The 23,974-nt window shown below is 43.8% G+C and overlaps 1 protein-coding gene across 3 annotated transcripts in view; it reads left to right on the top strand.

The window, feature by feature from the left end:
- Positions 1 to 366: 366 nt before the first annotated feature.
- Positions 367 to 23,974, top strand: part of TMEM255A (transmembrane protein 255A) — a 30,379-nt gene continuing 6,771 nt past the window's right edge. For 2 of the 3 annotated variants that reach the window (XM_067548174.1, XM_067548173.1), the window contains exons 1-6: positions 367 to 754; positions 5,329 to 5,471; positions 12,564 to 12,626; positions 16,484 to 16,573; positions 19,795 to 19,857; positions 21,311 to 21,399. In XM_067548174.1, coding sequence (XP_067404275.1) covers positions 451 to 754; positions 5,329 to 5,471; positions 12,564 to 12,626; positions 16,484 to 16,573; positions 19,795 to 19,857; positions 21,311 to 21,399 — 752 coding nt within the window. In that variant the 5' untranslated portion in view covers positions 367 to 450. Of the gene's footprint in view, positions 755 to 5,328; positions 5,472 to 12,563; positions 12,627 to 13,043; positions 13,100 to 16,483; positions 16,574 to 19,794; positions 19,858 to 21,310; positions 21,400 to 23,974 lie in introns of all 3 variants that reach the window. The other variant, XM_067548176.1, reaches the window with a different exon arrangement.

Genomic DNA, 23,974 nt, shown 5'->3' with positions numbered 1-23,974 from the left:
ATCCCGTGACTCCGGGAGCTCAGGCTTGTAGAAAGACAGGAACTGTTGCAAGCAGGGGGGCTGGGACGATTTTTGATAGCGGGGTGCTGAGAGCCATTGTCCCGAAGTGTAAACCCTGTATCTGATGGGATCTAAGTGGAGCGGGGGGAGGGGGGTGCACACCCCAGTCCCGGCACCTCTGGCTGTCAGGGTTGGAAACCCTGCCCCACCCTGGCCTTGGGGGAAGCAAGCACTGCAGTGGGGATTGCCCCTTACCTCGGCCGGATGAGTTCAACTCCCGGCCCCGGAACCCAACGCCCCCCAGCCAGGTGTGTGCGCGGCCGAGCCCAGCTTCGCAACCCGGCGCCAGCAAGACCCGACCCGACCCGACCCGACCCGACCCCAGGCCCCCGAACTTTGGGGCGCGTGGAACGAAACCAGCCGGGCTCGGCCCTGGGGCCCGGCGCGTGGATGAGCCCTTCGGAAAGGGGGGCTGGGCTGGGCTGGGCGGGGGGAGAAGCGGTGCGCAGGCGCCGGCCGCCGCCTGGCCCCCAGAGAGCAGCTGCCCCCGGCGGGCATGGCCAGGCGCAGGCGGGCTGCGCGGGGGGGAGGCGGCCGCTGGGCGCAGACGGCCAGGGGCGGGGAGGAGGCGCCGCCGCCGCGCTGCTGCTGCTGCTGCCTTCTCGGCGCTGGCTCGCCCCTGGGGCCGCCGCCGCCATGCGCCAGTCGCTAACGCAGCCGCGCGCCAGCGCCGTGCCCCTGCCTGACTCCGCGGGTAAGTGCGGCTGGGGCCGGGGGGGAGCCCGGCGCTGTGCGGGCCCCGGGCTGGAGGAATGGTAGGCAGCTCCCCCGGGGGGCGGGCAACGCCCCGCCCCGCCCCGCCCCGTTTCCACCTGCAACGCCCGGCTCCTGAACGGGAATCGGAGCGATTCCGAGAGGCGGCGGCGGGCCTGCTCCGGCGGGGTTGGCTCGCGGCGCGGCGCGGCGCGGGGCTGGCCTGTCCCGGGCGACTCCGTGCACGCACCGCTGCAGGGCCCCGCTTCTCCCGCCCCTTGCGCGGACACACACACACACACACACACGGCGGCCACCAGGCTCCGGCTGCGGCTGGCTCCACGGACCCTCTCCTGCAAGCGGGAACGCCGGCCGGCCTCTGCGGCGCTCCTGCACCTGTGCCCGGCCTGCCTCTGCAACGCTTCTCGGTCTGTGGGGGCTGCCCGTCCGCCCAGCTCACCTGCCTGCCCCGGCTACTGCCTACGGCCGGCTTTGCAGAGGGCGCTGGATCGTTCGCTTCTCCAGCCTGGCTCTGAAATCCTTGGTCCGCTCAGTGTGTCTCACCCCAGACCGTGCAGGTCTACAGCAAACACTCTGCGGGGAGGTAGCTCCCTGGTTATCATTTGAGCAGCATGGTTCACGAGACGCTGCAGAATTCATAAGCTGTCTGCAAGAGCCTTCCCCGTTATCCTCTGAATTGGATGGCGAGCAGGAGCCTGATGTCATTTTCCCCAGTATTTGTACCTGTGGGCTGAACACTGTCTGCTTTATGCTTTAATAAACCACTAATTCAGGGGCGGGGGCTGCAGTTTTGGAGAATGATGTAGTCAGTCACTGCATGTTTAATACTGTTTCTGGGGCCATTTCTTTGAAAGGGTGTTTGTGCAGGAGTCACAGCAGGGTTAGGGGTTACAAGGTAACTACAGTGTCTAAAAGTGGCAGGGACTAGAGATGTTGTGAGCCTGAGACAGGTGATAACTTATCTTTAGATGGCGTACCCTTCCTTTTTCCCATCCCCATTTTGTCCAGTGAGCTGGCACTAGTCCTTCTGCCTGTCCTAGGTATCACTTTTAGTCATATGCATTCATGGTGCTGTTAGGCTATTTTGAATGGTTTTTCCCCCCCCCAATCTATTTAATTTATCCTTACGAGAATCATTAAAAATAAATGTATATTTCATGCCTCTTCCTCATTTAGAGGAAAATATGCTTTTATGCGGTGGTCACAAATCCCAGTACATTCAGCTAAATAATTGCACAAAACCACTAGTATGATTCTAAATAAATGAAATTAATGCTAAAAAGGCTTAATGCCCAAAGAATAAGTGTTAAATGTGTGCTCATTGTGTGCCATCTTCTCCACTTCCTTCTGATAAATCTTTTTATTTTTTAGTCTGAGATCTAAAGATATACACATGACAATATAAATAAAGATAAACTACCCTAAACTTTTAAAAGTGATCTGATAAACTGGTATTAGCTTGGGGTTTTTTCCCCAGTGGGGATATGTGGTATGATATTCTAAAGAGTTGTGAATAACAGGCCTTTCCTAAGGTTTAAAATGAATGATCTTTTTGAACGACAGACACATTTTATATATTACGTTAGCAAAACATACAACACAAACACATAGAGCCCTAATCACTGCCCCCTCCTTTCTCCTTCCCAAAACTATTAAGCATACAGTCAAACCCCACTTGTAGCTCTTTTATAGGTAAACCACTTTAAGCGTACGTTCAAACTAACTTGTGTATTAACTGATGATGAAAGTTGGTTAATACACCAAATCTCTGTGAGACAAAATGCAAGACAAGTTATTCTGTATCAAAGAATTGATGACCTTTTTTACTTTTTTTCTACATGCTCTGCCCATCTGGTTAAGTTAAACCTGTAACTCTGAAAATTTAAGGTATCTGGAATGTAAATTTATAAAAACAAGGAACATTAGGGAAAGCTGCATTTTAGTATTTGTCAGGCAGTAAATACAAAGAAAACGTTCTTAAGAGTCAACATATTTTAAATGCTTTAGCAGTACATATTTTGCATTAACAACTTATTTGGCCCATTTAGCAGAATACAAAACAGAAAAATACTTAACTCCCTCTCTCCCTCCCTAGAACAAGTAATATGCCAGAGCATTATGATAAGAGATCTGGCCTGGATTTTAGGAGAAGCTTTGCGAATCTTTGAAGGAAGCAGCTTTAGGGGAAGCTGCTTGAAATCTTTTTTTCTTTTAATTGAAGCAGTTTTGTGTACCTGTTCTTTCTTAGCTGTCATGCTTTAGCATGGGTAAGCACTTGTACTATAGATGCTATCCCCAATTTCATGCTATTATCTCGTGAGGTATTATTTTCCTGAGTTTTTGCCCCTCTTTCAAAGCATTTTTTCACAGGGTATCAGAAATAGTAAATAAATCAATAACATTAACAAAGGAGGATTGAGCATCCATCCTGGAGCAAAACTCATTCACCCTACCACAGTAACAAATTGCATTAGTTCTCAAATGTACCCTGTGCGTGCGTGCATCAGGGGAGGAATGGTGAAACTGCAGGAAAAGTAACTGGACAGTGGTATGCTGAGTTAAGAGCCAAATGTTTGTTGCTGGCTGTCACACCACATGATAACTGATGTTGAAGTCTGCAGCGAAAGTTAATTCAACCAGCCTGGAACCAGAATATTACTGGTGGTATTCCTAGATCCTGCAGCCATTACTCATATGAGTAAACCTTATTTACACATGCAGCCGGGCCCCAATGAAATCAGTGGGAGTCCGAAATATTTGCACAAGTAGAGGTTACAAGATTGTGATACCTGATGTTGACGTGTATGGGACAGCGATATCTTATGCAAGGGGACGTTGATCAGGTTGCTCTGTTGTCACTGTGTGTAGGGGGTGAGAGGGAGAAGGGAACCTCAAAGAGTTTCTTTAAGACACCTTGAAATGCAGTGTACCCATCAGTGACCATTTGAGAGACCTACAGAAAATTGGTTGCTGAATGGAGGTGGCCTTCTTTAGGGCTTGTCTACAGACAAAAGATGTCCCGTTTTAACTGTACTGGTAGAGTTAGAGCAGTGCAATCCCCCTTGTGTGAATGCAGTTTTCCTAGTATAAAGGAATTTTATACTAGTATTTCTGTATGGGAAGGGGAATAAGCTGTATTGTTATAAGGAACCTTTATACCGATAAACTTCATCCATGCTAGGGGTTGGACCAGGATAACTATTTTGCTAATGAATTATACCCCTAACCGACATACTTATACATGGATACAAAACCTGTGTGTAGACCAGGAAGAAAGGCGAATTGGGATGATAGCTGATATGCCTAGGGGATATGGCCTCAGGACAGAAGGCTGTCTCATAAGGCTAATTGCTGTATAGGTTTCACTGTATTTAAATAAGGGGGGAAATCTGGGCCAGCCAACGCTGCCTTCCTCTGTGCTCTGTGTTAGGAGCTTTGAGTGTGGGATCCTCCTCTGTTGGGCTTGTCTTTTCTTCTCCCTAAAGAATTAATAGTTCCTCTGGGCTGGACTTTAAAATACCGGATGGAGGCTATCGGGGAAGCCCTTAGAATGTTTAGAAGTCGGTATTCGGGTGATTCTAAGAACCACAGACTTCAGATAACTCGGATTTAGAATCCAGCTCCCAAGAGTACTTGCAATCCAGAAAGCCAGGCAGGGGAGCCTTTGGAAATATCTTATCCTGCCAGCTGGACTCGATTTGTGCTCAGTTATGTTTACATAATTTATAAAATTTAATCAAGGATTGATCAGCAAAGTGATTTAAATTTTGCAAAATATACATTGAATATACAGGATTAAAATAGTGTTTGAAGATCGTAGCTGGCTTTCCCACTGGCTAATGGAATAATTACTTTATATTTATATTTTTTTCAGGCACCCTATAAATATTTAAACTTACTTTAAAAATATCAAGTCCAAAATCTAAATATTTACAGGCAGTTTTATATACATTTTAATAATCCACAAATTGATTTTACAAACAGCATGTAAAATACATGCAGCTTAGTTGTAGTTTAATATTTATGCCATAGGATGAGGAAGAATGGTTTGTCTAATGCCCATTTACACAGAAGATTGTGGATATCTGTATTCATCATGTGATAAGATCACCTTGTAAAGTGGATGGTGGCTGTTTAATTTAACAAAAACAAATAGACTAAATAAGAATTTATTTAACACATGTACCAATAATAAAATAATATTCCTTGTTAACATCATTGTTACAGACATTAGGGGCTAGATCTAGTGTAAATCTGCATAACTTCGCTGAAGGCAAATGAGCTATGCAGATTTACACCACCTGAGATTTGTCCCTGTATAGCCAAACAGTGATAGATGTAACTTAATTCCAGACCTCTACCAGTGATTTATATGCTGTCTTCAGCTAACCTGAGAAATGGCTGACAGAAATAAAAAAGAGCTGAATATGAAACGGTTAGAGAGAAAATAAAGCTTTGGCAGCTTTATATATGGTGGTGGGAGGGGGGACTTTGGGAAATGATAACTGTCCCCAGATGGAATTAGCGAATTCTATTGTGTGTGTGTGTTTTTAGGGTCATTCAATAGAAGAAAAAGAAATTCCCTCTACGTAACTGTGACTCTCCTCACTGTGTCTGTGTTAATTCTTACGGTGGGCCTAGCCGCTACAACAAGAACCCAAAATGTGACTGTTGGAGGTTATTACCCTGGGGTTATTGTAAGTATAGAACTCGTAGGTAGGTCTAGAAAACGTATTGCCTACAAAACCGTTTGTAATGCTGCAAATGTTATAAAAGGATGACCCTCTCCTAAATACTACTATCTGCTCAGCCTCTGTATTGCCATTTATTATGTGTTGTTATATTGCACACGCCCCACCTCATGTCCATGTGAAAATTGCATCCAGTCAAATTGCGGTCTTCTCCAATCTAGGCTGGGACAATAATGATACTTTGATCTACGTGGTTCCCAGATTCTCCAGATAAATGTGATTTTTGGCTGACATAAGGTTTGTTGTGAAACATTTTTAGTTTGCATAAGTCTGATTCATCCAGTGTGGGGTACGAGAGAGATGCCAAAAACTGTTGGGAAATCAAGGCCTGAAACATTACACACATGCGTTCAGTGGGACTAATTGTGCATAAAGTTACATTCAAAGCTGTTCAGAGAGTCATGGCCCCTGTCGGGGAAAAAACTTGGAACAGTTCAAAAAGGGGAAAGAAATTAGTGCTAGATTTTTTGGTTTTACAAGCTGACAAGGGATTTAACCATGTCAAAACTGTTAGTGTGCCAATTTCTGTTTTAAAATGGAAATGGGAAAATAAGATCCGATCATAGAGGGATGTTTGACCTCTCAAAAGTAATTCATACAGTCTAAAAAATTATTTAGGGATGGGAATATGATTTTGAAGCCTAACACCTTGAAGTTCACTGGTTTGAATCCAGCCCTGGTTGCTAGTGATTGAAAGTTATTACCTTTGTACAGCTGTCTGGCCTATATGAGGGATGTTGTTAATGGCATAGAGTTTGTACCTCCAATGAGCAAGTGTTTCCATCACTGAAAAAAACCCTTCATTGTTACCATTGGCACTAGGTCAGATCCTTGAGGGTACTGATTTAATTAACATGCTCAGCATAGCAGGCAGGGGCAACTTGACTATTCAGATTGTATCCCTGCTACCCAATTCTCCCTGCTTTAGTTTAATTAGCTGGATAGACATGTGCTGTGACCTCCAGTACCTTTCTGCACATAAGAACATTGCAATCTGCTGCTGGGTTATCCAGTACATGCTTAAAATAGGCAGTGTTTCACAACACTCTGGGTTTCTCTTTACTTCTTAAAGGAAACTGCTGGAAGGAATGCACATGCTATGAGAGACTTCCCAAAGAAGCTAGCTTCCATGGCTCCAGAGGAATGGCTTCATTCTGATTGTAGCACCCTGGGAAAGTCTTGTGTGCACATTTGAGTTGCAATAGAATGTGCACACAAATGCAGATCATTCAATGCTGTCATTATGGCAGAAGTGGAAAACCCTAAACCGTTGAGTTAAGCAATTAGTTTTTTCTTAAAACAGGAGAGTTTTTGGCGCTGTCTGGATATTGGATGAATTTCCCCTTATGTAACAGTCTGATAGAACCTATAGAATAATATCCTTTCTAAGAACTTCAGAAGTTTAAAACCAACCTTTAGAATTCTAAAGCAGGGATGTAATTCTCTACTGATTTTTATAGGATGATTTAAAAACTCTATAGAAAGGATATTATTCCCACTTATGTTCTACAGGAGTGTACAGTAATTTCTGTAGAATCCCATTGGTTTCACCCATATTAAATTCTAATAAGATTTTTTGCCATAAGGGACTCATTTGACCACATTCTTCTCTTAGTCCCATTGATTTCCCTGGGAGATCTGTGCAAAGATCAGAGGTAGAATTGTTTCTGTAGGAAATCATTGTTAAACAGAGACATATTAATAATACTTAGCAGCTTTCTTTTAATAATCTCAAAATGTTCTATAGACTATGAGTAAATAATACCCGTTTTATAGATTGGCAACTGAAGCATAAAGAGGTTTAGTGATTTTCCTTCGGTTGTGCAGCAGATCCGTAACGATTCTGAGATGGAACCCAGGTGTCCTGAATGCAGTATCTTTTTTGAAAGAAAACTTGCTCATTTAGATGCCATCTCTCACCTGCTGAGCTAATTTGTGTGGAGTCCAAAATTTTGTTTGAAGTTTGTAATAACAGATTTTACAGTATTCTGCAGTAGTGATAATATTTCTAGTAACTGATTTGCTTAGTACTGATTATCTCCTTCCTTTATTTTGTCTGTTCTGTGCAAACACAATTTACCAAAGTGGCTCATGAAGAACTGTGTACATTGATGGTTGTCTGAATCAAGTAATTACTTTCTTGGGCTTTTTTTTTTCTAGTGGGAATTTCAGATGTGCACCCATTGTTGCGTGCTGTGTTTGTATTTTTAACACGGGAAATAGAAGACACTGGGGCCAGATCCTCAACCGGTGTAAATCGGCATAGCTCCATTGACTTCCATACCTGTTTACACAAGCTGAGGATCCGGCCTTGGAGATATAGGTAGTACGACACACTGTTATACTGTAGTGTGGAGTGCCTAACCTTTGTGACACTGAGGGCTGTGTTGGTTATTTGCTGGAAATGCCTAATTTGTGCATTCATAGGGGACAGTGTGTCCTAGTGGATAGAGCACTGGACTGGGACTCAGCAAACCTGGGTTCTATTCCCAGCTCTGCCACTGACCTGCTTGGTGACCTTGGGCAAGACACTTCCCTGCTCTGTGCCTCAGTTTCCCCAGGTGTAAAATGAGGATAATGCTACTCCTTTGTAAAGCACTTGGAGATCTACTGATGAACTAGGTGAATTCTCGTGGAAAGAAGAAGATCAACTCCAAAATCAATCCTCCCCCACCTTCCACACTCAAGCCAGCAGGTGCTGAAGACAAGCGACCCCTTTGCTCCCTTTACAGCTTTGTGTTTGCAGGGAGGCCAGTCTGCATGACGCTGGGAAAACGTGCAGCTGTTGGCATGAGGATCCACATAGGTGGTGTACAAAAGTCTGTGAATGTTATTCAGCTTGGAGTAAAGGCCTTTGCCACTTCAGCCTGGTTCAGGGTTCCTGGCTGTTCAGGCCAGACTGAAATGTGTGGAATCATTATTTAATATTTATATTACACAGTTGCTTGGGTGTCCCATTAGACTGGGTGCTGTACATGCAGACACAAAGATGAGACAGACCCCTGCCTCGAGATTTTTAGTTCACGAAAAGATGTTCTGTTGACTGAAGGTTTGTGGAGTAGTTTGTCCTTGTAAGTTTTTCCGCAAGAAGAAAGCAGCTGAGTGCCCATCGAGGCAGAGAACATGGTTTTGGACAATTCTAAGAGGAAACTTCCCACTTTATAAAGACTGAAAGATCAGAATTCTTCCCTGGAGGCTTGTGGATTTCACAAGAGATCATATGCTGTAACCAGCATTCATGTGAAACCTTTGTTCTCTCTGTCTTGAGGGGCTCCTTCTGAGAACTGTATCTAGTTTGCTCTGTAAGTAGCTTCCCTATGGAACACTGACCAGTTGTGAATAGATAACTTCTCCCCCTCCAGTGAGGTTTATAGCCAACATTGTTACTGAGTCTGAGTATAGTAGGTAAAGTTTGAATTGATTATTTTAGTTGTGAGAGAATTTCTCCACACCCCCCAAATTGGGCAGAGACACTTATTGCTGGCTTGGCTTTGTCCCATCCTGTTATAGTAAGAGAGCTACTCCCTAAGTCGTCCTGGCGCCTATGCTATGCCCATGGTATACCAATTTCCTTCTGTTTCTTTGAAGGGTGACTCCTCTTAAGAGGTGGTTCAGCTTATTGACTCTAGTTTTCACTGTGTTCTCTTATAGGTTCATTTTAGAGAGATTCAACAGATTAGAATTTCCTCAGTTTATCCAAGTGGCTCCTCATGAAAGCATTTTGTTGTTTGCACGGACATGATAATGGGCCTGCTTCTGTTCCATTAAAGTTAGTGGGGAATTTGGCAATTGATTTCATTGGAAACCGGGCTGTGCCTTTTGTTTGGAGGATAGAAATATATAATAGCATTATTTGTGCTGGTCAAACTAGAATTCGGTTTAAAGGGGTGCTGCCAATCCGGGAACCAGCAGTGGCAGCTTGTGGACTTCAGGCGGCCATGCTTGTATTTCTTTGCCCCCAGACTGATCCTGGCTGCCACTGTCATTATCTGTGTAAAAAGTTGCATGACCAATTCTGACGAAAAAAACTGGCGTGTGTAGTGGTTTCTTGCTACTCTAATAAAATATGAATTATTTGTGCTAAGAGACGTGAAGTCATGACAGGGAAATGAAATAAGAGCACAAACTGAGAGCAAATCTCTTATCTATCATATTTCTTATTACTACTGTAGCACCTTATCTAAACCCCCAACACTATAGTATCTGAGCACCTTACAATCTTTTAAAGTATTTATCCTCACAACACCGCTTTGAGGCAGGGAATTATTTTACAGATGGAGAACTGAGGCACAGAGAGGCTAAGTGACATCCTCAAGGTCACACAAGACGTCTGTGGCGGAGCAGGGAATAGAATCCAGATCTATGTCCCAGGCTAGTGCCTTACGCTCTGGGCTATCCTGCCTCTAATACATTTTAATGAGCAGGCTTTCATATTTATTTTTTCAAAACCGCACCCACTCCCCTCCACTGTTCAGGTGGTTACATTTCAGTTACCCCCGCCCCAAAAGAACACCATCACAATGGGAAATCACAGAAATTATTACTTGACACTTCACTATTTTCCTGCTTATCAGTTATTCATAAAATGCATAAATCAACATCAAGATATCAGGGATTAATTTGGTTATTTAGCAAAACTCGCTAAGTACCTGCCTTTTTACATGACACATTCTGCCTCCTAGGCAACCTGCCTAATTTTGCTGGTATGCCTTGTGCATGACATTGCTCTGGATAGCAGGTTCTTATGATGTTCTAAGTATTTTGTGGATAGGATTTTTGTTGATGTGTTTTTTCCTTTCGTACCTTAAATTCAAGTTAACTTGTGAGCAGAGAATTGTGGTGAAAGATATTTAAGGGAGAATTTAGTGGATGTAGGCAGGATTGCCATCTCCAGGAGTTCAAAAATCATGAGCAAGGCCAAAAAAATTATAAGATTGGCTTAAAAATCATGAGATTTTGTTTTTAAAGTAATACATTTGGGTTCTTTTTATTTGTCTTTGGATTTTAGAGCCATCAGAGTTCATGATTTCAAGCTTTTCTCCACAACTGAAGGCTAGAAACCTTTTTGTTTGGTTTAATGAAAGCTGAAATTCTCATGTAATCACATGAATCCAGGAGCTGGGAGTTTAAAAAGGAAAAACCATCTCCAAATATTATGAGACTTGGTATGTAGGACAGCTGGGTTTGGAAATGTGACTGTTCTTGTGGAGTTCACACATAGAAAAAGGCTTACTAGACGTCTTCATGTTATGTTCACATGTAAGTGTAAAAGGCTTTTCATGGAATCTCTATACTCTTTTGATGTCAGAGCAGATTCCAATGCCAGCCTAAATGCCATTTTTCTTATAGTACTAACAGAGCTTTAGTTGTTTTGTTGTTCTTTCCCTCACTGAATGTAGCCACCAATCTATAACATGAAAAACACATAGTGAGGCTCACCAAGTTGTCTTTCCTTTTGGTGATGAATGAGTCTAGTAAATACTAATAAAGTAATCGTCTCTCCATCCCTGCTACTTAGCTATACTGGGTGGATAGACCCATAGACACTGTTACTGCTGCACCTGCACAAGTTTCATTCATTATTTTCAGTTTGAATTATTATTACATTTTACCTTTTGATTTGTGACTATTCTCTACAGCCAAGTACACATTTCTCTTTAAATGTATGCCATATCGATTTTGTACAGACACATACAAGAGTTTTCTTAAAAATCTGCTCTAGATATCTGCCAAACCATCTACCCTACTGCTTCAATGCTGTCAGGTGAAAAGTAATCCCTATAGCTGTGGTGCTAATAATGCCGTAGATTCCTCCGCTGAAAGAATTTTAAAACTGTAAGTTGATTTTTGTGAGTTTTGCTGTTTGATTCCTTTTTGCTCAGTTTGGACAATGAAAATAGACTAGTCAGTTTCATTTTCTGGTTCTTTTGCCTTACACAATAACACTGCAGTATTTGCTTTGTAAACACAGCAGGGAAGGATTTCAATCCAAACATCTGTTTTAATTCACTTTGTGTCTGCTAAATTTCATGGACATTTCTTTTCCTTTCCGAGAACCTAATTGTTGATCCAAGTTATCTGACTCTGTACCTGGAATTGTTCTAACGTGTTAGCTTACTGGTCATTCAGAGACATTCTTCCCGGTTTTATTTCTTGGGTAGCTGTTACCAGCACCTAGACCAAAAGCCTCAAAACTTCCAACAGTTGATCAGTTGGATTTTCAGACTTAATAAGAGGATCAATAGGATTCAATCAATAGGTTAATAAACAGATTATGTAAACAGGCACAGCAGGATATGTTGTACTGAGACATTTTGGTGACTAGGTGTGCAGTGAAATTATTTTCTAGTAGTTTGCTTTAGGATTATTGTTAATTGTCCTCAAAAAATATGGTGTCACCTCTTTAAATGAGGCATAAATGGAAGACGTTAAATGAGTGCTAATATGAATGTCAGTGCAATAAGTACAGACATTTACTTCTAATAACTAAAGGTCTCATTATTTTTAAGGTTTTGGTGATTATTAAAATCCTTGCTAGGGTCACTTAGGTCCAGATCTTGCAAACATTTATTGTATTGTTCAGTTGATTTCTGTGGGTCTACTCCATGCACGTAAAGTTACTTGCATGCATAAATGTTTGCAGGAGGGAGACCTGAGTGTGCCAACCTGTTTCCAAGAAGACCAGCAATACAAATCCTCATCTTGCATCCATTTGCCCATTTCTAAATATTACCTATAAGGATACAAATGTTTTTTTTTTAAATTTTTATACACTTGGAGTAATTTTTATTGCCATATAAATAGTGTACTCAGCAATTTTAAGTAGGAAGAATTAGAAACATTACACCAATGATGTGATTCCAGCATTTATTTTTTTCAGCTTTATGAGATTTGATTTTGGGTCCGTTATACAAAGAGGAATGGTCAAATGTTTGAAATACATTTTTTTTTGTTGCTCCTGTTAATCCTACTCTGTGTGTCTGCTAACTATGTTGGGTGTCTTCTGTATGTAAACGTTTGCAATATATTGCTTTTCAGCTTGGTTTTGGGTCATTTCTTGGAATAATTGGATCAAACCTGATAGAAAACAAAAGACAAATGGTAAGTTCAGTAGCTGTGTAGCTATTTTTTTTTTAAACATCACCTAAACAATAATAATAGCTCTTCTTTTCTAAGTGCTAGAGTATGTTTGTCTAGGACTAGAATAGCATGTGTGTCAGCCTTAATTTTTGTGTGGAATTGTTCACAATAATGAATGAACTTCCATTTCTTTGGCTCATTTGTAGTTAAGTTTAAAGGCTCAGCTGCTGTATATCACTGTAGTTCGATTAAGGTCAATAGATCTTCCCTGATTTTACCAAATGAAGATCTGGCCCAAAGCCCCAGAATAAAGAGCAACAGCACAATAGCATAACTGATAAACAGAAAATACCATTGACGTCTAGAACCAGCAGTCATTCCTTTGGCAAAACTTCTGCTGTGCTTGATGTATGACACTCCTGTTCATACCTATAACAGGGTGGCTTGTTTGTGAACTGGAGAACCTGGGCCTACGTCATTGCAGAATGAGCCAGGTGAGAGGAAGCAGGTGATTCCAGTATAAAAGGGGCAGGAAACTGCAGTGGAAGGGGGAAGCTTAGGAAACTGCAGCTACTCCTGTAGACACTTCAGGAAGCAATAAGAAGGCTCCTGAGGCACCAAGTGGAAGGTGCCAGCTGAGACAGCCTATGGAGAAGGACAGAGTCCAGGCAGGAGGTACTGTGAAGCGGACAGACCAACCATCTCTCAGGGAGGAAGGGCTGTGTCCATCTGACCCTGGGATGGAGACTGTTGAGGGTTTGTGTTCTGTTTTCAAAGACTTTGTGTTATTTTTGGCTACTGGAAAAGAGAGCCTGAACTAGGGTGGGGGGCTGGATGGCCAGTGTGTACCTAGAGACTAAATAAATAGGACTCCTTGAGGGGATTGTTTGTTACCTGTGGGCTGAAGAGAACAAACGTCAGGGGGCTACAGAGTGACCTCTGCCCACGAGGGGTGACCCAGGAGGCAGCCCACCCTGTTAGTACCCTGGAACATCAGCCTTTCATCAGCTGCAGCACATTGTTGACTCGTATTCAGTCTGTGATCCACTATCACCCCTGATCCTTTTCAGCACTGTCTCCACCTAGCCAGTTGTTCCCCATTTTGTAGTTGTGCATTTGATTTTTTTTTTCTTCCTTCCCTATAGGAAGTGCTTCACAGGTACACTTGTCTTTATTGTATTTCATCTTGTTGATTTCAGACCAGTTCTTTAATTGGCCATGGTCGTTTCAATTTCTAATCCTGCCCTCCAAAGCGCTTGCAAACTCTCCCAGCGTGGTGTCATCCACAGATTTTATAAGCGTACTCTCCAGTCCATTATCCAAATAATTAATGAAAGTATTGAATAGTACTAAGCCCAGGACTTGACCACTGCTTGACCCTGCTAGGTACACCCTCCCAGTTTGACATTGGACCACTGAGAACTACGCCTTGAGTATGGCCTTTCAACCAGTTGTGCATTTCATAAAGCCCCTGTTTTCCTAGTTTGCCTATGAGAAAGTCATGTTGGACTGCATAAAAGTCCTTAGTAAAATCAAGCCATATCATGTCTACAATTTTCCCTCTGTCCACTAGGTCAATAAGCCAGTCAAAGAAGGAAATTAGGTTGGTTTGGCATGATTGGTTCTTGACAAATCCATGTTGGCTATTTCCTATAATCCTATTATCTTCTCGTTGCTTACAAATTGGTTATTTAATAATTTGTTCCAGTACCTTTCCAGTTAGGTTGACTGGTCTATAATTCCCTGGGTCCTCTTTGTTCCCCTTTTTAAAGATAGGTACTGTTTGCTCTTCTCCGATCCTCTGGGACCATATCGCTCCTAAACAAAGAAGAGTTTATTTCCTCTCCTCCTCCTCCTCTTTTCCCTCTTCTTCCTGTTCCATCCCATGCTGCCTCTAGTCCATTACTCTCCTCATCTCCTGCCTTCTCTTACCACTTCCCTTTCAAATCTGCTTGTGTCATCAAGAGCCTGAGCCAGCAGCAGCTCCCAGCCCTGCTAGTGCTCCTCCAATGGAGATTTCAGACCTTGCATTACGCTGCCTCAGTTGCACGTTTGGCCAACCTGCAAGGTTTTTCTAAGGGTTTATCGACACTGTGAAATTGACCGGCATAGCTATAGTAGAGTAATTATTCTGCTATAGCTATGCTGGTACAACTCCCCTGTGCAGACTATCTATTCTGGAATAAAAGTGACTTTATTCTGCAGTAATCACTCCACTATAGCTATCCCAGTCGGTTTCTCCTTAGGGCTTGGCTACACTTGTGGTTATGCCGGCAAAACTTTGTCACTCTGCGGTCTGAAAAAAAATCCCCAAGCAATAGAAGTTTTGCCGGCATAAGCAGGAGTATAGCTGTGTTATGTCGGCAGGAGAGAGCTCTCCCGCTGACATAATAAAACCACCTGAATGAGTGGCGGCTGCTATGTCAGTGGAGAGTCTCCCGCCGACGCAGCATTGTCCACGCTCGTGCTTATGCTGGCAAAACTTATATCACTTGGGGGAATTCCCCCACTCACCTCCCCATCCCTCACACCCCCACCCCAGAGTGACAAAGTTTTACCAGCAAAACCACGAGCGCAGACAAGCCCTTAGTCTTGTGTCCCTGCGAGCAGATGGGCTTTGTGCCCCTCCCTCTTTGTGGACATCCTCCATGTGACTGTATACATGTATTTGTCCCAGCCTCCCATCATCACTTTGACAAGGCAGAACATTTATGTACTCGCATAACCAGCCTGGCCCTAGAGGAGAAGGGCTTTTGATTGTCATGCTTGCTTAGAGCAGCCAGTTGCATTTGCCCTCTTCTTTTTACGTTATGTAAGGTAAGAGGACGTTTTAGCTGGATCCCAAGGAATACCCTCACTGACAAATGCTGTGCTGGGGCTTGATCAAGACAGGGTAGATTCTGGGTTCTTTGTCCTCATTCACTCTGACAGGCTCAAACACATCCAGTCCCCACCGTGGATTTCTCTGCTCGCCGTGATTTTGAAGCTGAGGCTGATTTCTCTCTTGAGCAGAGAAGGCTTAAGAAACTCCCTCTCCGCTGCTGTGCTTCTTGCAGGAGCATTTTCTGTGGGGCCCTTAGCAATTTTCATGCTCTCCCGGAGAGGCACCATTCCTGCAAACTCTCCCTGCGTGGAACTGCCACTGGAGCCCTGCGTGCAGAGAGCTTGCAGGACCAGGCTCTGAGTTAGACCATACACAGATGGGTCCAGGAGACTAGCCTTGGCCGATCGCATAACTTCTGACTCCAGGGTTTTATATATAAAACATCGATTCTTAAATATCTAACCCACTGTAAGGATCCCATCAAAATCATATCATCTCAGCGCGTGATGACCTTGATCTGGAAACCATGACGAGTAAAAAAAAAAAAAAAAACCCGTCATTTGCTGGCAAGCATGTTTAGTAAATAACAAACGCTTTTGAAACAGCCCAAGTATTTTTTTCATTTAACAACTGGAATAGGTGTCACCGTCTGACAGGAAATTTAAAAATAGCAACACATGTTTTACTAGTTCACCTACTCAGTTGCTACAACACTTTGTGTATCACTTGTAAATCTTGATTACCCTGTCGTTACCACGGAAAATCCCCAATGCCCTTCTCCAGCTGAGAATCATGTGTGGTGTTTTGCTGTATAGTTGTCACATGGGCTGTGGTGTGTTCACAAAACCTTTGTTTAGTGACAAATTCTTCCCTTTGATGTGAATCTGATTGATTTCAGTGAGGACTGTGTGTGTGCAGCCTAGGGCAGTGTTTGGACCATTGATCATCTGGATGTTTATTGATTGTGATAGATAGGGTTTCTAAATCTCCTTATGTACGTGTGAAGCAGTAAATGTTTTATAGAAGCATATGATGCTTTGTTTTCCTTCCACAGCTAGTTGCATCCATTGTCTTCATCAGTTTCGGTGTCATTGCTGCATTCTGCTGTGCCATAGTTGATGGTGTCTTTGCTGCCAGACACATAGTAAGTATTTCCAAAGGAATATGAATGCTGCAATACTTACACACTCTGCATTCCATACGGTAGTGGATCAATCCCACGGGAGAATATTTTCTAGACGACAGTTCAGCAAAGCATTTATCCATTCTCTGTGCTGTGTTTCTATAGCCATGGTCTCAGATACAATATTCCCCTTCACTTACTGTCCAAATGTGTTCTTCATTTTCTCTGCGGAGTTCAACAGCCACCCCACTTGAGAAGTGGTTGCATTTCGGTGGTGGGTGAAGTGATACTTTGAGCTGGTAAAGCACATCAGTATGAAAGGCTCTGTATACATATTACTGTTGTGGTGTAGCAGCTGGATGGGTGGCAGTGAGATATAGTAGGAAGAGTTTAATGACCTGGAAATTTGTGTAAGGAGACGTACCATCAAATAGATGCTGGTGCCTTCACTGTCCCCAGTCAGCTGCCTGATAAAAGCCTGGTGGCAATTCAGATTCAATTTGGTGAGTTTAAGCATTATTTGCAATATTTTGTTTAAGCAAAATATTATATTTGTAAATTAGACACATTTTTTCAGATGTTTTCTCTGTGTTCTTGTTCCAATCGCATCAACTTAAAAGGACATGTTTATTGACCTTTTGGAACAACAGCTCCCCCTTTTTAGGGTACCGTCACTAGCTTTTGTCCTACCAGTTTAGTGCCATCTCAGTGATCTGGGTTCAATCACCAATGTATATCTCATGCCGAACAGCAATGACCGGCCAATTAAGGAGTGTGCTCTGCACTCCAAGGACATTCTTCCTTGGGTGGCCCTAGTAAAGACCCTCCATGGTAGAGGGAAAGGGAGAGGCTGGAAGATTTTGTAAAGGATACAGAACCCTCACAGGCAGATAAATGTTTTCCATTCCTGTCACTCAAGAGTTAGCAGCAGCACAAGTAAAGGGAGATGCTCCTAAAGCATCAGGATTCACCATTTCAGGCTAGTTCCTTAGACAGCAGTGTAAAAAGTAAAAGAAGCTCCTTACTGTGCTTTGCATCGTGCTCTATGGTGCCTGTGCCGCAGTCTACACCATGGTGCTTTGAAGATGTCCTGAACTACATCAAAGTGCACAGAGTCTTGGAGGTCCCCGCACACTAAAATCACAGTAGCATTGCACAGCTGGGAGTGGAGGTTCCTGAAACACCTGAGAATGCAAAGCTGCAATGTGGCATGCGGTATCAGTGATTGTTGACCGGGCACAATAGGATACATGAGCTTTGCTCAAAAATCAAGTCCCAAGGTCCCTATTTCAAATGGGATTTAAACAGAGTGACTGACTTGCACGAGGGAGAGCAGATGGTGCATTTCTGTGCTGAGCGGGACCTCAGCATGGAGGACACTGAGACTCTGGAGGAATTTGGGCGCGTTCTGTTCTGAAGTCTCTAAAGTTTCAGCAGGATGACTTCTCTTTCGTGCTCTCTGCTCTCATTCTGCTGACATGTCACGTTTATGAGACAAGGTCATTCCAAAGTTCGTTAAATATTATTAATATTTGTATTCCCGTAGCACCTAGAGGCCCTAGTCGTGAACCAGGACCCCGCTGTGCTAGACGCTGTACAAAAACCAGTTCCTGCCCCAAGGAGCTTAAAATCTAAGTATAAGACGAGACAATAGATGGCTACAGACAGACTGATGGGGGAAGATAAGGAAATAATGCAACAGAATTGGCCTGTGTGGTAGTCAGTGGGCTCAGTGCACCAGCTGAGATCTTAGATGTATGAGTTATATTGGCATAGAGTAGGTTATTAAGGCCATAGGAACTTAGTTGCTGCTGGGCCATCTTTTAGAAAGAGAACCCCTGGAATGCCGCATGCCACAACAAAGCCAGTCCCAACCTCTACAATGTAAACGTCGCCTGGCATTTCTCTGCTTGTCTGTCTGGCTCTGATGAGTAGGTCTTTTCCATCTCTGACTTTCATGTTTCTGTGCCATATAAGGTATTAGCTTAGGTAAAAATATAACGCTTTTTAGTTCCTGGCTTCTGGCCATGTGGGGTGCTCTGGGCCTGATCTCAGCACTGCTGTTTAAGAATCACAATAGTTGATTTTATGCGCTGTACAATGATGTACAATGATTCATTTTTGTCAGCCCCCAATGTTTGTATGTGACGGTGAGAACAGAACAGTTGGAACTAGAAGAGTGCCAGGCTCTGGTTTCTGCGTCTTGATTAAAGAGCCTGTTTTTGGCTTTGCTTCTCCTTCTAGCAGGCCAAGAACATCACCTTTGTACGAGCCTTCTATACCTCTGCACACATCATGTCCTTCCCACTGCCATTCCCCTACTGCAACGCACGATTATCAGCATTGAGTCAGCACCGCTTCCAACAGCTCCCGGAGTAAAGATATGTCTTCCCTGCTCTTTCCTGGGAGTTGTTCCTAGCCACCATCACCCATCCACATACAAAAACCTTTCTCCCTAGTTTAGTGGTGCTTTCAGCCCAGGCTAGCTGGCTTATCCTGGAGTCTAGGCTAAGTTGGAGTGAGGTTTTCACTCAGGCTGGTAACCCACTCGCTTTGCAATGAGGATGCAGGATAAACTACGCACATGCTGATAGTCCTCCATTGCCTTCCCACAGTTCCTCCTGTCAGCCCGGAAGGACAGACGAGTTCTCCCACAATCCACATGAAAAGAATCATAGAGCAGCTCATCTTACTGCAGCATAAAAAACCACAGGACATGCCAAGTCCTAGTGGCACCCACATAGAGGATGATAACCTACTACTGCTGTCGCTTAGCTCAAGAGGCAGAAGTTGTGCGGTGGGATTTAAAGGTTCTCACCCTGCCGATGGTCCATGTGGGTGTCAATACGATGGCATTTCTGTAGAAGTCTTAGTGACACATAGGACTGAGGACAGCCCGAGTGAGGACACAGTAACTCAGGCAGGGCTTTGTGGTGTGGCTGCTCACAGCTGGGCTAGGCTAACTGGGCGCCCAGGCCTGTGTGCTGATCACACGGGTTAACTACAGTGAAGACATACCCTACATGATCAGACTTTAAAGCAGTTCTCTCTGGGAGCTGCCGTGCGCTGAGTGCTTCTGCAAACTTGGTCCCTTCATTCCGGAGCTTGTGTGGGCACGGTGCTCTTCCGAAAATCCAGCCCAACTGGGCCCCTCCTCCCGGCTCTGATAGGTGACAATGTGCTAAATTTGACCCTCTGTCTGGCTTGTAATGATATGCTAAATCCAGTGTTTTCTTCTGCAGGATCTTAGGCCACTGTATGCAGGCCGATGTCAGTATTATTCCAAAAGCACGACTCCACCGGAGGTGAGTGTGGGCTGGGTGGCATCGCTTCCTAGCCAGACTGGCCGTGTCTCGGAGGTGTATGCGCCGCAGACCAGTCAGGGACAGGGCTGCCCTAGGATGGATTCAGTGATGCTCTGCGTGCCCAGAGGAGGGTGGGGAACAGGCCTTCGGGAGGGGAGCGGAATCAAGGTCTTGGAGTGGGAGGCATGTGAGGCACCAGTGATCGCGGGGGAGCACGGCGGGGGAGAAGCCTACATGGGAACACAGTGGGGACTCGAGAGGGCATTTGGGAGTGGGGCACACTGGAAATAGGGTGGGGGACCAGAGAGAGAGAGCCTGGACCTCTGCCTGGTACTGCCAAGCCTGACAGAGGAGAGCAGTAGAGGGAAGGTGCAGGAGATGCGCAGAGAGACTAATACATCCATTTGTGCAGCCTTTCAAGCCCTCAGTCCTCAGGGCAGGGCTTGTAATAAAGCAGGTTAACATCTATGGGCAACTTTCCCAGCATTTCCGTGGTGAACATTGATAGGGGGAAAGTGAAGGACAGTTCTGCCCAGCTGTAAGATTAGCTCGTTCCAAACCGGGACACCTTATGACAGAGAGATGTAAAAAGGAGGAGACATCTGTGATCACACGGAGTGGGTGATACCTGTGTGATAGATCATGTGTATTGGACACCTCTGACTGCTTCATCTGTGTGTTGCTTTGCATCCTCTGGGACTTTCCTTCCAAATATCTGAGCAGTTTTCAGTAGCTGCCATCTAAAAATAAGCAGCCTGCCAGCAAAATGCCTGTTTCTTCCCAGGCTCTCCCCACCATTTGGAATTTCCCCCCAGCACTTGGCGGAGGTGTGGGATGGGCAGGGTCCAGTGCCAAAGTGACAAAGACAAGGTCAAATCTCACTGGCCTCGGAGAGGTCACGTCTCCCAAGTTAGCCTGGCAATAACCGGCAATGGATGTTCACGTGCACACACGTATCCCTTTACTGTACTTACCAATAACCATCCAGCGTTTGCCACCATGTCATGGCCTTGGCCTGGGAATCTTTTTCTCAGTTTGCATTGTCCTATTGACAATTCCATGCCCATTGATCACTAATTCCAGCGGTTGGGGGCAGGGAGGGAATAGCTCCTTCTGTAAGAGCTGGTCTGCGCACACAAGTTGCACAGGTGTAGTTAGTTCCCTAGTGTGGAATGAGTTATACCAGCTTGAGTGTACTTATATTGGTAGAGCTGTTCCCGCCCAGAAAGGGGAATAACCTATGCTAGTATAAGGCACCTTTAGACTTCGTCCGCACTGGAGGTTGTACTGGTAGAACTATATCAATAAAAAAAATCACCCCCTCAACCTACTTAGTTATTCTGGTACAAAATCTTTGCATAGACCAGGCCTCAGAGAAACAGCACCGAAGGCCACTGCTCATCAATTCCCACCCAGGTTCTTTGTATCCCCCTTTCCCTTTGTGTTCACGCAGGGGATCTGTAATCCACAGCACCGTGGGCCCTGCACACCTAAAATAAAAACGAACACCTGCTTCTGCTGTGACCTATACAACTGCGGAAAGTGAGTAAACTAAAAATAGCATTCAGCATCCATATTCAGAGCAAGTATTGGATACATTGGTTTGCTAGTGTGTAAAGGGGTTAGGGAATCCTACAGGATATGGTAGGAATTCTGTCTGGTATTGGTTAATTATAGCTATTGCATTATTACTCCAGGTAGCAGTCCCAGCATATAATGGAAGTTAGATCATGTGATACTGCTAGAAGAAGACAGTCTAGTCTTTCAGTATGTTCAAGAGGTTAATTACCAATCTGCTCCCCTATAGCACCTTCCATCTGATGATCTCAACATGCTAGATAAATGTGAATGGCTTGAGCCTGGCACCTTCCCTATGAGGATGGCAAGTACTATCTCCACTTGGGGAAACTGAGGCACAGATGTTTAAGGGACACGGTCAACTTATAAACTATTCAGTTGGGTATTTTTAAATTAAAAAGTAGTTTCTGGTACTACACCTGACCCCCATTTCCCCTCCCATGTGTTGTGACTTTACCTGTTTTTTAAAGCATGTGTGTTCTCCCTGGTGCTGTGTGAAAGCAGAAAAACACACAAAAACAGCAGAAACTGACTAACTGATTGTAAAGTGGGGGAGAGAGCTGCAGGAAATGGTGAAACTGACTGTGCATTTGACAGCTTTGAATATAAAGTGAACAATGAAAAGACAGAACAGTTTTGTCTCTAATCTCCTCCAGCTATTGTAATCTTAGGTGCACACAAAAATATTCCATAGTAGAGGAATATTTTTCAGATAGAATTGTAATGCGTAAATTGACAGGGTTCCCCTGTAAAGCTGAAATTTTCAGCAGTGATCTCTGATTTTGGGTGCTTCTAGTTTTAGGTCCCCCCAACTTGAGGCAACCTTGGGGGGAGGAGGAGGGCTGGTTTTCAGAAATCTGGGCTCATGCGGGTCCCATGGACCTAAGAGGGAGAGGTGTATGCTTAGCACCTCTAAAAATCAATCTCCCAAGGTATCTCAAATTGGGAGCCTAAAATTAGAGGACAATGCAAATGTTGGCCAAACCGAGTTGCTCCAGATTATATACGGAGTCTGGAGCAGATCTGGGAATAAAACTTAGATCTCCAGTCTCCCAGTCCTAAATTTTTACTACAAGATTTTTTTCACCAATTTCAGAGCTGAGTGAATAATGGATTTTTGGGGGTTTGAGACTGAACTGAAAAAAAAAATCGGTTTAGATAGAACAAAACAAAATTTATTTATTTATTTTTTTAATTTTACATCAAATCAAAAAACCTCAAAAATATTTTGTTTCAAATCAGTCAAGACATTTTGGGTGATTTATTATTATTGTTTCAATTTGGCTATTTTGGGTTATTTTTTTAAATTGGCCAAATTTCAATTTGAAACTGAAATGTTTGAAACTAAACATTTTGACTTTTCAAAAAAAAAAAACAACCCCCCCAACTCCTCCCAAATCCTTGGCCAAAGCTATTTGTCAGATTTGACCTTAATTCACAAATAGTTTCAAAGCACTAAAAAAAATACATTTTTGGATGAAAAAAATGATTCGGTGAAAAAAATTTACTAGTTTCCCAAAGCTACTGCAGGATTGGACTTTGCCCACATGATTTGAATTTGTGTGTGTGCCACAAGAACCAAATGTAGTTTGTGAGCACTGACACTTGCATGTTCCAGATGCATACAGTGTCTTAAACAGGATTCGTTATGATCCACTATATATTCATCTGATTTATTTCCTGGAGTGGAAATCAGAAAGGATTGATTCTGGAAGATTTCAGATTCAGGGCTATTGGCCTCCTGCCAAATCCAAATAATGTGGATTATTTTTATTTGATATTTTACAGGGGGGGAAAAAGACTTCAGTGTGCAAGAAGAGATATGTCTCAGATGAAATCTAAACCCAACGTCCTGAATGCTTAGGGTCATGTTCCTACGACCGTATTCTTTATTCCTGACGTAATTGTTGTGTAATGTTGCTGGGTGCCCTAAGAGAGGGGACAGTACTTCGTCCGGAGGTGGTAGCGGCAGTTGCTGCTGTGCTGTATTTTAGTGCGGGGAGGGAGTGGTTTGTGTGTATAGGTTATCAGTTTGTAATGCACTTGAGAACATTTGGAATGAAAGGGTCTCTGTAAACGTAAGGTGACATAGATATCGAATGTTGGTCTATTACCACACTTCACTTAAGTGACGCCAGGGTGCAATTCCCAACTCTGCTACTGTGTGGACTTGGTCAGGTAACATGTCCTTCGTGTCTATTCATCTGTCAAATGGCTATAGTAATGCTTACCTACCTCTTGGGCAGGGGGATTTAAAGCATGGAAAGTGCTTTGAGATCCTCTGATTAATGGTGCTGTGGAAGGACAAAGTATTTTTAATGATCTATTGTTCTGGCAATAAGCAGCCCTGTGCTAAATAGAGGACATGAGGTAGAAATAATGTAAGAGGCAACTCCTAAGGGCCTGACACTGCTGCTTCACCCACCCCTAACTCTCACTGACTTCAGTGGCATTCCTGGGGTTTACAGATTCATGATATGTTTGTGCCACTGTGTATTTAAGAGGAGCATCCTTCACTACCATGATCATGGGGGGGATG

This window comes from Emydura macquarii, unplaced genomic scaffold (assembly GCF_026122565.2).
Source record: "Emydura macquarii macquarii isolate MOO-44397 ecotype Brisbane River unplaced genomic scaffold, CSIRO-AGI_Emac_v2 contig_1253, whole genome shotgun sequence".
Taxonomy (NCBI): Eukaryota; Metazoa; Chordata; order Testudines; family Chelidae; genus Emydura; species Emydura macquarii.
Note: the sequence above shows the minus strand (reverse complement) of the source record. Positions and strands in the feature narration are given on the sequence as shown.